Here is a 16,640-nt window from a genome sequence, read left to right as displayed (position 1 = left end):
AATTAGAATTGAAAAATGTCATTGTGTTTTATTTATGTTTAAATGTTTTAGTTACTAAATTTTCTTCTCGAGTAGAAGTGGGTTCATCTCTTCTTCGACATCCATCTCCTGAGCTTTCTCGGCTTATCTCGGCTCATAGTTCTCTGTCCAAGGGAGAGAGAAATTTCCAGTGGCCTGTTCTAGCATTTGTCATCCAGCACCATGATTTAGAAGGGTTGGAAATGGCAATGAGACATGCCCTTAGGAAATCTGCTTGCAGAGTGTATGCACTGGAGGTCAGTATAATTGGTACTTATTTTCATTCAATTTCTGCATTGATGTTCTCATCAGATCATTCTAATGATCAGGTAATTCTAATATTCAATACAGGATCAATATATGCATCGTTTTTATTTAATTATCACTTTGAAATTTCAGCTAAAAAAAAAAGCCTTAATTTTGTGCTTGTTTTTCAATTTTAACAGGCCTTCAATTGGCTGTTGTGCAGTGTAATTCAGACAACTGCCCTCCATGACATTCTGTGGTATTTTGTGGCATCTCTGACTCCAGCTCCCTTGGAATCAGAAGATGAAGAAGTTGATGATAACAAAGTGAACAAAGAGAATGGAGAACAGGTTAGTTAAACACTGCTTCTGCTTTCACCCCACCTGGCTCCATCTGTCCATCATCTTCCCTCTTCCTTGGTTAACCTTATTGCCCACTGACCCCTCTCCCTCTCCACTGCCTCTCCTTTTTCTGTTCTGAGGTGGTATTCTGAGGTGTCATGTCTATTTTCCTCCATAGGTGCTCACTGACCTCAAGCAATTCCTCAATTTGTTTTATATTCAGATACAGCAAGTTGAATTTTTACGGGTTTGGTGAACAAACTCTGGCTCTGAAACAAAGTCCCTTTGATGTGGATGGCAATTTACATGTGTAATATTTCATTTTTTCCTCATAATTTTCTGTATATTGTAATTATTTTTACTCCATGTTGGCTGTTTTTTATTAAAAAAAAGTCATGCTTTATTTTAGCTGAATATGAGGATTCTTTGACAATTGGCTGGTTAACCATTTTAATTATATTTTTCCACATGCTCAAGGTTACTTTGAACTGATAGCCATCAACAGATATTCGAAGTCTGCTTTCTTCAAGTCAATGCAAACAGACTATTGTTGATTTCAGATTGATTGTCAGAGTATATACATGACATCACAAACAACCCTGAGATTCTTTTTCCTGCGGTCGAAGCAGAATCACCACTAATTGGCTGTGCAAAAACAACTGTACACAGTGTATACATGTAAACAAATAAAGAACTGTGAACAGATAATGAATGTAAATAAACTGCAATACAGAGAGAATTTTAAAAAAATCAATGAAGTGCACAAGTAAGCGTCCTTATATGAGTCGCTGATGGAGTTTGTTGTTGAGGAGCCTGATGGTGGAGCTACTCCTGAACCTGGTGGTGTGAGTCTTGTGGCACCTATACCTCTTTCCTGATGGCAGCAGCAAGGACACAGCGTGTGCTGGGTAGTGAGGGTCTTTGATGATTGCTGCTGCTGCTCTCTGACGGCAGCGTTCCCTGTCGGTATTCTCGATGGTGGGGAGGGTTTTACCTGTGATATCCTAGGCAGTGTCCACTACCTTTTGCATGGCATTATGCTCAGGGGTATTGGTGTCCCCCATTGGTGATGCAGCCATTCAGCACACTTTTAACCACACTTATGTAAAAAAAATTCACCAGTGTTTCTGGTGTCATACCAAACCTCCGCAAACTCCTGAGGAAGTAGAGATGCTGACGTGCTTTCTTTATGATGCCATTGGGGTGCTGGGTCCAGAAAAGATCCTCCAAGATAGTGACTCCCAAGAACTTAAATTTGCTCACCTTTTCCACTTCTGATCCCCCAATGATCACTGGATTGTACACCTCTGGCTTTCCCTTCCTGAAGTCAACAATCAGCTCCTTACTTTTGGTGACATTGAGTGCAAGGTCGTCGTTGGTGCACCATTCAGCTTTGTTTTCATTATCCCTCTTGTATGGTACAATCCACTACCTTGGTATGTCTTCGGCAAATTTGTAGGTGGTGTTGTTGTACTGAGCCACACAGTCATTGGTCTAAAGTGAATAGAGCAGGGAGCTAAGAACACAGTCCTGTGGTGTTCCAGTACTGATAGAGATTTGCTGGTAATCACAGTTATCCAGACCATTGGCTTGGCTTTCAGATGTTGATGCATCTGGGGTAAAGCTGACTTTGAGCAGAAGCAAACAAAAATGAGCCCCAATTTGAAGTGTATTAGGATTCAGCCATATAATTAAAACTCCTTGACTTGGTATCTCTTCAAAGAAGTTTCTGGCCACAAATGAAAACTGGAGCATGTGATACTTGGAAAAAATTATACTGTCTAGGTACTGATAGAATGGAAGCCAAATAAGTAGCTTGCACAAAGTAGGAGGTCCTTCATTGATCATGTGCTTTGTGGTTTTTGTAGGTTATAAATGTGTGGTTTTTTTTAGTTCTTCTGTAAACACACAGTACATTTTGCTTTGTTTCTGCTACCAGTTCACCCAATAGCATGTCATTCATTCATAAGTTTATTATAAATGGATCAATAACTTCAACAGTTAGAGATGTACAGCCCCACTAATTCCATGTTAACGAATCCTCTGCTCACATAAGGCCCATATTGCTCCATGCCTTGCCTTTTCAAGTGCTAATTTAAACAACTCTGCCACTTCTGATCCTCTTTAAAACTCTTCCCTCTCACTTTGAACCTATGCTCTCTTGTTTCCCAACATGGGAAAATAATTCTATCTACCTTTATAATTTTACATGCCATGTCATCACTCCGGCTCTTGCTGCAAGGAAAACAATCTCAGGCAAACCAATTTCTCCTTGTAATTAAAGTCTTCCAAAGTGCACAGCATCTTGGTGAATCTGCTCTGCGCCCTTTCTGCCACAATTGCGTTTTTCCTTTAGTGTGGTGACCCAAACTGTCCACACAATCCTGACCTAACCAGTGTTTTGTAAAGTTGAAGCACAATTTTGCATGTGGCACATAAACACAAGAGTGCCACATGCCATCTTCAGAGCTCTATCAGTGTTGCCACTTTCAAGAAACAATCCATATCCATATATCCATATAACAATTACAGTATGGAAGCAGGCCATATCGGCCCTTCTAGTCCGTACCGATTTAAGTGTTGAACTTTGTCTTTTCTTGACTTTTTTTATTTTTTTCTGGAGAGGGCTGGTTTTACCCTCCTGGCCACTACTCCATCACATGACTCCTCTCGTATGGTTGTGGTGTTCAAAGGATATTTAGACAGATATGTGGATAGAAAGGGTTTCCTTAGAAGCCTGAGGTAGGCAAGGCTCGCGGCCATCAATCAGTTTGAACTCTCAGGTCTTTCTGGTCTTGCATTGGTCAGGATTAAATGGCACCTTCCAAAGGTCAACTCCACATCTGATCTTGTGGTACCACTTGTACCGTAATGATGGATACGGAGTATCTTTGCCCTAGTTATGTCCTCCCAAGAAGATGATCTGAAAATGAGCAATGATGTTGATAATCTGAAGTAAAAACACAATGCCAAAGAAACTCAGCAGATCAAACAGTGTACTTCATGCAGCAAAGATAACAATACAAAACCGACCATCAAAGTATCAACATTTCTTGATCTGAAACAGTTTTCTTGATGATTCTACTAATTGCCTTTATTCTTAATATCTATTAGGAGAAAGATATTGGAGTGTGTGAGCATCCATTGTCTGATATTGTGATCGCTGGGGAAGCAGCTCACCCTTTACCTCAAACTTTCCACCGTCTCCTGCAAACTATTTCAGACTTGATGATGTCACTCCCCAGTGGCAGTTCACTGCAACAGATGGCTTTACGGTAGGTTATTACTCTTCTGTTGAATAGATCAGAATCAGGATTTATTGTCATTAACAAGTCATGAAATTCAGTGTTTGCAGCTGCAACATCATAGTGGAAACATTCATATAAACCACCTAATAACAATAAATTTTTAAAAAAGTGCACGAAAAGTCAAAGTCTTTGGTTCATTGATTATTCAGGAATTTGATGGCAGCAGGGGAGAAGCTGTCCTTGTGCCGCTGAGGGCTTGTCATTAGGCTCCTGTACCTTTTTCCTGATGGTGGTAGATATCTGTAGATATTTTCGAGAGTTTTCGGTGACCAACCAAATCTCCTGAAACACCTCACAAAGTATAGCCGCTGGCGAGCCTTCTTTGTGATTACATCAACATGGAGGCTCCAGGACAGATCCTTGGAGATTTTGACAACACCCAGGAATTTGAAGTTCTTGACCCTCTCCATTGCTGAGCCCTCAATGAGGATTGGGTTATGTTCCTGAAGTCCACAATCATCTCCTTTGTTTTTCCAACGTTAAATGCAAGGTTGTTGTTGTGACACATTCATCAAGCTGATCTATCTCCCTCCTGTACGCTTCTGCATTGCTGTTTGTGATTCTGCCGACAACTGTGGTGTCATCGGCAAATTTATAGATAGCATTGGAATTGTGCCTGGCCACACCGTTGTGGGTGTATAATGGGGTGTGCCTGTGTTGATAATCAGCGAGAAGGAAACATTGTTTCCAATTTGTACTGACTGTGGTCTTCCGATGAGGAAGTCAGGGGGGTGCAGAGGCTCAGAGTTTGTAGCTTCTTGACAAGCACTGAGGGAAGAATGAAGACTGAGCTGTATTTATGTTTTCAAGGTGATCCAGAGCTGAGTGGAGAGCTAGTGATATTGCGTACATATAAAATTTCAGTGATGCCTCCAAGAGCATGATGACCAATTTTGAAATTCACTTACCTGGACAATATTTTCCTATCTAATTGTAAAATATTTTAATTTCTCATGAATTTTTATCAGCAGCAAGTTGTAAATAATTTTAGTTTGGTTTGAAAAGTTGTCTTGGGATACTGCAAGATTCTTATGCTCCTGTTAAGTCCTGTAATTGCTTTATCTGCATTTTATCTCTATCGGTGCTACCTCATGCTGGGCTCATCAACTTCATTCACTTTGTTGCTAACTTTCACTCCAAAGTCAAATTCACTTCGCCCATCTCCTGCAAAACTCTCCCCTTTCTAGATCTCTCTGACTCCATTTTGAGAGACAAGCATCCCACAGACATTTCAATACATAGAAGAACCGACTAGAGAGGGGTCAGTATTGGATCTCCTATTAAGGAATGAGATAGGTCAGGTGACAGAGGTTTGCATTGGGGAACACTTTGGGTCTAGTGATCATAATACTATTAGTTTTTGGTTAATTATGGAGAAGGATAGGGCTGGGCTTCAGGCTGAGATTCTTGATTGGAACAAGGCAAATTGCAAGGAGATGCAAAAGGATTGGGATATTTGGTTTTCTGGGAAGAATGTAACAGATAAATCGAGGATATTCGAAGAGGAAACTGAGAGTAGAGTCGGTCTGTTCATGAGGGTTAAAGGAAAGGTTAGAAAATATAGGGAGCCTTGGTTTTCAAGGGAGATTGAGAATTTTGAACGTAGTAGATCACGTTTAACAAACCTTATAAACTTTTTCGAGGTGGTTACTAAGAAGGTTGGCAATGGGAAGGCTGTGGATGTTGCCTATGTGGACTTTAGTAAGGCTTTGACAAGGTTCTGCATAAGAGGTTAGTTAGGAATGTTCAAGTATTAGGTATTAATGCTGAAGTAGTGAAATGGATTCACTAATGTTTGGATGGGAGATGCCAGAGAGTAGTGGTGGAAAATTGTTTGTCAAATTGGAGATGGATGACTAGTGGAGTGCCTCAGGGATCGGTACTGGATACATTAATTCTTGTCATATATATTAATGATCTAAATGATACAGTGATAAATTGGATTAGTAAGTATGCAGATAATATGAAGATAGGTAATGTTGTGGACAATGAAGAAGGTTATCATAGCTTGTAATGGGATATAGGACAGTTAGAAGAGTGGGCTAAAAATGGCAGGTGGAGTTTAATACTGAGAAGTGTGAGGTGCTACATTTTGGTGGGACTAATCAGCAAAGGTCATACATGTTAAATGGTCGAAAATTGAGGAGTGCAGTAGAACAAAGGGATCTAGGAATTCTGGTACCTAATTCCCTGAAAGTGGAGTCACGTGTAGATAGGGTGGTGAAGAAAGCTTTTGGCATGTTGGCGTTCATAAATCAAAAGTATTGAGTACAAGAGTTGGGATGTCGTGTTGAAGTTGTATAAGGCATTGGTGAGGCCAAATTTGGAGTATTAGGTGCAGTTTTGGTCACTGAATAATAGGAAGGATATAAACAGAATAGAGGGAGTGCAGAGGAGATTTACAAGAACGTTGCCTTGGCTTCAGGGTTTGAGTTACAGGGAAAGGTTGAGCAGGCTGGGACTTTATTCCCTGGAGCATAGAAGATTGAGGGGTGATTTGATAGAGGTATTTAAAATTATCAAGGGGACAGATAGAGTAAATGTGGGCAAGCTTCTTCCATTGAGAGTGGGGGAAATTCAAACAAGAGAACATGGATGAGATTGAAGGGGTTGATTTTAATATTTAAGGAAAAGTTGGATAAGTATATGGACAAGAGAGGTGTGGAAGGTTATGAACTGGGTGTGGGTTAATGGGACTAGATGGGAGAAGGTGTTGGGCATGGATTAGAAGGACCTGTTTCTGTGCTGTAATAATTATTTGGTTATATTTTTGACAAACCGCAAACTCCCATAACTAACTTGATTACACTTCTTTACACCCAGTCCCCTGCAAGGAACTCAGCCCTTATCCCCCAACTCGTCCACTTTCTGCTCATTTGCCCTGGCCCTTTCTGCCACCAGATGCAATAGAAACAGAATTCCCCTTGTCCTCACTTATCACCCAACCAGCCTTCGCATCCAACACATTATCCTCTGCCATTTCCACCACTTACAACATGATCACAACACTAGACTCATATTCTCCTGTCCTCTCCGCCTTCCGCAGGAACCACTTCCTCCGTGACTCCCTTGTCTACTCCTCCCTCACCACCAATTGTCCCCTTGGTACCCACCCCTGTGACTTACACCACACCCCCTCCCTCACCACCATTCAGGACCCCAAACAGTCCTTCCAAGTGAAGCAACATTTCACATGTGAAGCTGCAGGTGTCCTGTACTGCATCTGGTGCTCCTGTTGTGGTCTCCTCTACATTGGAGAGACTAGGCACAGACTGGAGATCACTTTGTTGAACACTTTGTCTGCCACAATAGTGTGAATCTCCCAGTGGCCGCCCTTTTCATTTCCCTGTCCCATTCCCTTGTCTATCAATGGTCTCATGCACTACCAGATCCTTCATGTTCTTTGCTTATTCCTTGAAGAAAGGCTCAGGCCTGAAATGTCGGAAATATATCTACCTCCTATGGGCATTGTGAGGCTGGCTGAGTTCCTCCAGCATTTATGTGTTTTTACTACAATCACAGCATCTGCAGACTTTTGTGTTTCAGTAACTATCCTCTCTTACCCTGCTTTAGAACTGGTGTGGATGGAGACACATACCTTATTTGAAGACACATACCTTAAAGTATCTTGGGGTGTCAGCAAATTTAAGTTTCTCTTTTAGGCTTGTAGGCATTGGTATTGGACCTGGCTAGAATCATCTAAGAAAAAATGTAATGCATGAAATTGTGCTCGAGCAACGCTTGCAGCTACAATCTCACCTTGCAATTGTACTTTTTCTGGGTATTAGTCTCCTAAGGACCTTGTGGTGGTCCCATGAGTGGAAGTGAGACAGTGATGTGGCAGTTCAACCTCAAAGACAGTAGATTATGCCAGTGAACCCCCATGTTACAGAGAGGTTGTGATCTTAGTATATCAACAATATCACAATTTTTCATAACATGAACTCTTGACAAAAATTCTTGTTTCTTTCATATTTTGTGTTTATTTTTTTATTCTCACATAAATTCCATAAAAGCAAAACATTATTCTATATCTTACATTTTGTGAATATCATAGAGTGAATTTCCATTACATATTAGTGTTATGCGGGGGGGGGGGGGGGGGGTATTTCGTAAAACTTGTTGTTTTCATAAAATAGTAAATTGTTAGTTGGACATGAGTTTCTTAAGCCCATGCTAATGTCCTTGTTTAATCCATGCCTTTCAGAATGTCGGTTTGTGCTTTTATTTAATAAAACCACAATCTGATTATCTTTTAAATCCTGAAATTTGTTTTGCTGCAGGATTTCTGTTGAAGTTCCCAGATGAAATTTAAAATTTCAATGGGTATTAACTTACCCACTTGAATGTTCTATTTCAACAGATAAGCTATAAATGTACAAACGCAATGTTGGAGAAACTCAGCAGGTCAAACAGTGTACTTTATGTTGCAAAGATAAAGATACATAACCAACATTTCGGGCCAAGCACAAATTTCAATTATTTTTACTGGGTGTGGGGAACAAATTGCTCTCAGGCTATGGAACTGATCATTTAAATTCAGAATTGGCTTGCCCATAGAAGAGAGTAGTGGTGGATACGTGTTACTCCAGCTGCAGGTTTAGTGTAGGATTAGTGCTGGGACCTTCCTTGTTTGTGCTAAATGGAAATAACTTGGATGAAAATGTAGATGGTAAGTATGTTAGTTTGCAGTTGATATAAAGTTGGGTGGCTCGGTTGGCAACGCTGTTACAGCGCCAGCGATCGGGCCAGGGGTTCAAATCTTGTGCTGTCTGTAAGGAGTTTGTACGTTTTCCCCGTGTATGCGTGGGTTTTCCCCGGGGGCTCCAGTTTCCTCCCACTGTTTGAAACGTATTGGGGGTTAATTAGGTGACATTGACTGAAATGGCCTGTTGCTGTGCTGTTTGTCTAAACTTAATTTTTTTTTTAATTACTGGAGTTGTAGATAGCTGTCAAAGGAGACAGCTGGATATGTATCTACAGGCATGGGTGGGCAAATGGCAGATGGAGTTCAATCTGAGCAAATGTGTGGTGGTGTACTTTGGAAGGTCAAATATTATGGGGAAGTATACGGTTAATGGCATAACTCTTAACAGCTATGATGTACAGGTGGTCCAAGAGCTTGGGTATGAACAAACGGATTGTCTTTTTTACTGCAGAGGCAGAGGCTAAGGGAAGACCTGATAGAAATTTATAAAATTATGAAAGGATTGACAGTCAGAAACTTTTTCCCAGAGTAAAAATCTCAAACATGAGAGTAGAAAAGGAGGTGTGCGGTATAATGTTTTTCATACTGAAGTTTTTCATGCTCAGAACTTGCTGCCAGGGTTGGATGTAACAGACTGATGGATAGATATGGAATATGCAGGGAATGAAGGATATGGATGATGTGCAGGCAGAAGAGAATTATTTTACTTTGGCATGATGTTCTGTGCAGACATAGTGAGTGAAGAGCCTGTTTCTGGCTTGTAATGTTCTATGCTTATTTAAATCACCTCAGTGTGAATGTTTCACTGATGTTTTCTCACACATAAAATTTGAGAGTTCAAGTTTCATTTTATTGTCATGTAATAACACATCAAAAATGTAACGTACATTTATCTGTCGTAAAGCAAACAAACAGTTGCCATCTGCCCAGTACCCCTAATAATAGGAGAAAGAGAAGCAAAAGAGTGTCCCTTCACTCACTGTGTTCGTGCATTTGCCTCCAGTGCACCTGCAGTCTCTGCAGTTGCACAGGCACAAATCCATTGGCAACCTGAGATCCAGATCCAAATCTCCATTATGATGAAGAAGCCTTCAGCGCCCAAGACTCTTCAGGATCCCTTCTTGCCCTCAGCATCCTCTTGAAATCAGGCTCTGACACTTGGTTCCCTGTGCGGGTCTCTGACCATAGGCCATCCATAGCCTGTGTGGGTCCTTCAGCCACTGAGGCCTTTACTGTTCTACTGCCATTGTTACCTTCCTGTAGGGCTGGCCCCCATGCTTCTCCTTCTCAGCGGGGTGGCGGGGGGGTGTGTTGGGTGGCGTGGTGTTATCCCTGTTTCTGGTGCCCTATACTGGTTCACTGTTCCTCCAAAGTTTGCAACCTCTCATGGCTGCTTCTGAGCACAGGCGCTGCCATCAAGGGCACAGACCTCGCAATTGCAGGATTTTGCTCACAAATATAGTCAAGTCCTTTATTAGACCGTTTAAAGCCTATATGGAGCCACCGCATTTGGACCGTGTGGATGAACCCGTCGCACCAGTACTGTGTCTCCGCTCTCCACCCTCCTTGGTCTGTACCAGCAGCAGCACTGCCTTTACAGTACTTGATGTGGCACTTGGAAGTGTAGGATTGCTCAGATTTGCATTGTTTAGTGATTTGGAATGCACACATTTAGAGTCAAGTAAAATTGCACATTACATCCCAATGAGCATAACTAAAATTGCTGTTGAAAATAGCTTCTTAGTGGGTAACTAGTACACATCAGGTCAAATCCTTGGTTCTCCAGACAAAAAGCTTTTTATTTTCCTCTCCTTGTACGATCTCAAGTTCCAATGTATTGAAATCACTCTGTGAATTTTTTTTTAATATAGATGCTGGAGTCTGAAATTCAAGCAGTCTGATCATCAATTCCTTCATCAGAGCAATGTTTTTCACCACATCAATAACATTCTTTCTAAATCTGATGATGGTGACAGTGAAGAAAGCTTTAACATCAGTGTTCAATCTGGTTATGAAGTATTAAATCAGGTAAAACTAATGTTTGTGTTATATTTTATTTTATTAACAGATATAAAATGAAGTGAAGCTCATGGGGATGAATAGAGGTTTATTAACAAATTGAGTTGATCTGGTGTAAAATTTGTCCACGATTTTCTGGTCTAATGTATTGTTGAGGATATACTATCTGGTTCAAAATGTTGATGTTCACCAACAGATTTATAATGAACCTCGTACTTTTCTCACCCAGTGTCAGTGGCAGATTAACTACCACCCGGGCTCCTAGTCTGAGCTTTAGTAAGGCTCCCCTTGACCTTGCCCCCGCCCCACCATTATTTGAATAGAATAAAATGATGTTAAATTACTTCAAATAACATATCAGGGGTCTCTAAAGTGGTTGATATTGACCCTTGGAGAGTCGATGGGACTATCTAAGGGATCAAGAAATGCCAGGGATTGATTAATGTTGGGAGAGGGGGGATCGATTGAACTTTTGGGGTTGAAAGAATTGTAGAGCTTGAGGTCCCTGCTTCTGCCCGGGAGCCCGTGATCCCCTGCTCCTGCCAAGGAGCCTGGGATCCCCGCTCCTGCCCGGGAGCCGTGGTCTCCACTCCTGCCCGGGAGCCCGTGATTCCCCCGCTCCTGCCCGTGGCCCCCACTGGTGCCCGGAGCCCAACATCTCAACTCCTACCCAGGATCCCAATGTCCCAGCTTCTGTTGGGCTCCCCTCCCTGCCAGAGCCTCCTCCCTTCTGGGCCCCTAAGCTTAAGCCTACTTAGCCTAACGGTTAATCCGTCATTGCCCAATATACTTGCCAAAAGTACATAGTGAGGAAAATGTTATATTGCTTCCCATTCCCCACCCCCTCCCTAGCAAAACTGTCAGATGTTGTATGTTGCTCATCTGTCCTTCCTCTGAAAGTCAGCGATCTTGGCTCAGTTTTGAGGCATCTGATATCTTGCTCAGCTGCACAAGCTCATTGACCCAGTGGAGAAACACTTGCATTTTCTGAATTTGTGGGAGAAGTTGATTTGATAATTTCTCATCATTTCAAACATAGTACTAATCACTTTAATTTTGTATTTTTGCCCAATGCATATTTAAAGATTTCCTTTAGTATATGGTTGAAACTTTTACACCAACCCAGTTATAAATTGGCTACTTAGAACCTTGGGACAACAAGGTTTGAGTAGCAAATTGATCCTTTATTCCCTTATTTCCTCCTTCCATCTCTCTCCTACCACAGAAATTCTAATAAGAGCTCAGAATTATTGTTGCTTTTGGGTTTTTTTAAAAGTCCACTTTCAGCATTTTATTAAGAGGGAAAATCAAATTCTCTTTTACCTTTCCTAGCAGGAGCTTTGTGCAGTAACATGCTTGAAGGATCTCACAGGGATTGTAGATATTAAAACATCAAGTAGACCAGCCATGATTGGTAGTTTGACAGATGGATCGACAGAAACATTCTGGGAATCGGGTGATGAAGACAAGAACAAAACAAAGAGCATCACCATAAATTGTGTGAAAGGAATATGTGCCCGTTATGTATCTGTGCATGTGGATAATTCTCGTGACTTGGGGGTAAGAATAAGGAATATTTAATGTCTTCTAAGTTTGGCACACTTCCAATACTCTTCACAGGTATTCCATAGTCAAGCTCACACTTGCTCTAAGCTTATGGTTTGTGGATGCATTGCGTAGTTTCTAAATGCTTTCTGAATAGCAAGGCCGGCATTTTTATGTCCCCACTCTATTTTTAATCTTTTCAATCTGACAAAAGTCCATAAATCTTCAGACTAATTATCATGGTAATTCTGCAAAATCACGAGTGTTTTGGACAAATATTGCTCTTACAAATATTATTCATTATTTTCTTTCTTTGGCTTGGCTTCGCGGACGAAGATTTATGGAGGGGGTAAAAAGTCCACGTCAGCTGCAGGCTCGTTTGTGGCTGACAAGTCCGATGCGGGACAGGCAGACACGATTGCAGCGGTTGCAAGGGAAAATTGGTTGGTTGGGGTTGGGTGTTGGGTTTTTCCTCCTTTGCCTTTTGTCAGTGAGGTGGGCTCTGCGGTCTTCTTCAAAGGAGGTTGCTGCCCGCCAAACTGTGAGGCGCCAAGATGCACGGTTTGAGGCGTTATCAGCCCACTGGCGGTGGTCAATGTGGCAGGCACCAAGAGATTTCTTTAGGCAGTCCTTGTACCTTTTCTTTGGTGCACCTCTGTCACGGTGGCCAGTGGAGAGCTCGCCATGGGTCACGTCTCCAGAATGGAGGACCATCGCCTTCCCAAGATCGTGTTATATGGCGATTATTCATTATAGTTGTAAGCCATATGCCTACTGTTCCTTGTGTTGGCTCTCTTTAAAAACAAAACATTAATTAATCTTACTCCCACTTCTATATCCCTTCTATTATTCCCCTTCGCATGAATGGATCCATTGTATAATTAATTTGTAACCAAAATAACAGCATATTATCATCTTATTCAACATTTTAACCAAAAACTGTAGCATGACATGAGCGTTATTGTTTTGGTTAGGTATTTGCAATTGAAATGTATATTTTCCTCTCAATACAGAACAAGGTATCTTCCATGACATTTTATTCTGGAAAAGCAACTGAAGATCTAAGCAGAATTAAACAAGTATGTTTTATTCTCCCGTCCCCCCCACCCCCTTTATGAAATCTGTCATTGCGAGCTTCATGATTTATTTACTAATAATTTAAACATTGGATGTCATAACCATTGTCAAAACTTTGAAAATCCCTTGCATAAAAAGAGATTAGTGCGGATATTCATCACTGATTTGTATGTAAGTAAAACAGGCACCAGGGGGAGGATTTCCCATGAGACTTATGCAAGAACAATGAATTAAAATGTCGGCTGGGTTTTTTTTCTGTATCAGACTTTGTCTTCAGTCAGAAACTTATTTCTGCTGGGTTTTTTTATAAGACGAAGTTGATTTGTTTAAAAGTTAGTTTTGTATTTCAGCAGGATTTGCTTTTCAGAATAAAAATGGGTAACTCTTCTCTCTTATGTATTTGAAGGCTGACATGGACTCCAGGCATATGGGATGGGTAACTAGTGAGCTTCCAGGAGACAATCATACAATTAAAATAGAACTCAAAGGCCCTGAGAACACGCTGAGAGTTCGCCAAGTCAAAGTTTTGGGATGGAAGGACAGTGAAAGCATCAAAATTGGAGAGCAAATGTCAGCAAGTGTTACTCAACAGAAAAACTGTGAAGCGGAGACACTTCGAGTTTTCCGACTTATAACATCACAGGCAAGTTGAACTTCTGGACATAATTCAGAATCTTTAATTGACCACTGTTAACCATCTTTGGCATTGCAATGTGGCAAACCAGAAAGTGATATTTCAAGGAAGAATGTGAATTCGTAAAGATTTTAAGCATCAGGAAAACTCCATTACTTGGCAAAAAGTGTTTGACTAAAAGTGGATTTTGTCATAAATATGATGTAATTCATTTATTCTTGTTTTCTTCCCACTATCTTATCGCCCATCACCACTAATACTGTTCAAAATGTCCTCTTTGCACTCTGACTTTCACTAATTCCTGTTCATTCAGCATCCACTTGCTGATTCACATTTGCTTTCTATCAACCAGGGCCTTGTTTCAAAATATTAACTATGTATTTAAGTTCATCCGTGGCCTTGCCTTTGCTAACTCCATCAAGTTCAAGTTCGTTTGTTTTCATCTGATTGTGTATGTATATATACACACACAACCCGATGAAACCATTGTGCATGCACACAAACACACAGGACAACCTACACACAAATGGCATATATTCATAGTAATCCAAAAATAAATGCATATAAAAATAATTTACAGGTTTCTAGGATTGTTCAACAGTCTCACCGCCTGCAGAAATAAACTTTTCCAGGCTGGCTGTCCTGAATTTTATGCTCCTGTATCTCTTCCTTGAAGTTAGTGTCTCAAAGATACTTCAGGATTGATGATAAGGGTCCTCAATGATTCTCCAAGCTTTCTTTAAGCACCTCTCCCCATAGATAGAAGTGACCCCAGTCATTTCAACAGTTTGAATCACCCTCAGTACTGACCTCCAATATGATGCTTTGTAGCTATCATACCACACCTTGGTTCAACCAACCAGGATACTCTCTATTGTGCTCCTGTAGAACATTGTTAGGATGGTGGCCTTGCCCTCCTCAACCTCCTTAGGTGCTGTTGTGCCTTCCTGTCTAATGAGAAGGTGTTGTGAACTTGATGATTCTATTGGAGCTGAACCTGGCAGTACAGTCATGAGTTAGTAGTGTGAACAGTAGTTGGCTGAGCATACAGTCCTGTGGTGTGCCAGTGCTTAGGCTTGAGGTTTTGCTGCCAGCCCGGACAGACTGTAGCCTTTCAATCATTAATTCACGATTCAGTTGCAGAGAGGGGTACTGAGTCCCATTGAGGTATGATTGTGTTGAGTGTCAAGCTGAAGTCAAAGAACAACTGTCAGGTGTATGAGGCATAATTCTCTAGATGGGTCAGGTCGGAGTGGAGGGTCAGGGATGTTGCATTGTTTTTGGATTGGTTTGGCTGATGGGCACTATGGAGCTCCAAGATCTCTTCCCTTTCAATGATTGACCTCTTTTATATATTCTGCTTCCCTTCACATTTGGCATCTTTGCTTTCACCCATCTCAAAATTTCGTCTCCAGGCCTCTAATTATCTTTCTTCTCGCTGAAATATTTTCTTGTCCATCACTTTTTTTATGAACTATTTTTTCTATATTAGATATGAATGTTTTCTGTGCATGTTGGCTATCAAGGAATCTGAAAGCAGATAATGAAGTGTTATGACAAGTGATGGAAGACTAGAGTTGTCAGTTTTAGCTTGCAAATGTGTTTTAACAAATATGTCACAAAAAAGGTAAATTTTCCAAAAGTAGACATATTGTAAATCAATACTCCAGGCTGCTATTCCTTGACTTCAGCTCAGTGTTTAGTACAATGATACGCCAGAGGCTGGTGGAGAAGCTGTCCTCACTGGGACTCATCACCCCTCTCTTTAACTGGATTCTGGACTTCCAAAAGAAAAGACCACAGTCTCTGTGTTGGCAGCAGAATATAAAACACCATTACATTGAGCACTGGCACACCTCAAGGCTGTATGCTCAGCCCATTCCTATTCACGCTGCTGACCCACGACTTTGACCCCAGATCCAACTCCATCAGAGTCAGCAAATTTGTAAATGACACAACAGTAGTTGGCCTCATCAGCAACAACGGTGAGTCGCATGAAAAGTATCCCCTGCTCTCCTCTGCTATGGCATAAAATGAAGAAGCAATTACCATTAATATATATGGGAAAACTTTTTGAGCATTCCCAGACTTTTCCAGATCACAACCCGAGCACCACCCCATGCACGCATCCCCCCCCCCCACACACACACACACACACACACACACACACACACACACACACACACACACACACACACACACACACACACACACACACACACCTCTTCTCTCTCACCCACTCACCACCTCTCACCTCCAGCTTTTCATTCCTCAGCCAGCTCCGCCTTCGGGTCTCTATATCCTTGGGCATTTTGTCCCAAGCCTTTCCCTCCCAAGCCTCTTACGCTCAGTTCCTCTATCATTCCATCCACCCTTCCTCCTCCTGTTTGCTCTCAAATTATTAAAAGATCAAAGCCAAATACAACATGGCAGCCACCAAGGCCAGCTCTCGCAAGTCCTTCTTGTTGCGGTTTATTTTGCTCACTTCTGTCACCCTGAGTCTGGCCATGGCAACTGACAGCCCGTCCGGAGACTGCAACTTTTCACTCACTTTTTTTGTAAAAGCGAAAATCCTCTTTGGATTAGCGAAAACAGGTACTAATGTACAGCAAAGTGGCATAAAACAAATGTTTGAAAAGCTGGGGATACCTGTACAGCGAAAAGGTGGAAAAACTCATGAGTCTCAATATCAGGATAATGGAGATAATCATGGACCAGCGGACCACCCTCAGGAGGACTAGAGA

At 41.4% G+C, this 16,640-nt stretch overlaps 1 protein-coding gene across 16 annotated transcripts in view; it reads left to right on the top strand.

Moving 5' to 3' along the window:
* The window catches only part of mycbp2 (MYC binding protein 2), a 291,326-nt gene that overhangs the window by 213,667 nt on the left and 61,019 nt on the right, over positions 1 to 16,640 (top strand). For 12 of the 16 annotated variants that reach the window (XM_069890301.1, XM_069890291.1, XM_069890299.1 and 9 more), the window contains 7 exons: positions 52 to 275; positions 465 to 614; positions 3,720 to 3,880; positions 10,493 to 10,649; positions 11,973 to 12,200; positions 13,199 to 13,264; positions 13,669 to 13,905. In XM_069890301.1, coding sequence (XP_069746402.1) covers positions 52 to 275; positions 465 to 614; positions 3,720 to 3,880; positions 10,493 to 10,649; positions 11,973 to 12,200; positions 13,199 to 13,264; positions 13,669 to 13,905 — 1,223 coding nt within the window. The remainder of the gene's footprint in view (positions 1 to 51; positions 276 to 464; positions 615 to 3,719; positions 3,881 to 10,492; positions 10,650 to 11,972; positions 12,201 to 13,198; positions 13,265 to 13,668; positions 13,906 to 16,640) is intronic. The other 4 variants (XM_069890297.1, XM_069890292.1, XM_069890295.1 and 1 more) reach the window with 3 other exon arrangements.

The sequence above is a fragment of the Narcine bancroftii genome, chromosome 7 (genome assembly GCF_036971445.1).
Source record: "Narcine bancroftii isolate sNarBan1 chromosome 7, sNarBan1.hap1, whole genome shotgun sequence".
Taxonomy (NCBI): Eukaryota; Metazoa; Chordata; class Chondrichthyes; order Torpediniformes; family Narcinidae; genus Narcine; species Narcine bancroftii.
The sequence above is the reverse complement of the archived record's forward strand: the minus strand, read 5'-3'. Positions and strand labels throughout refer to the sequence as shown.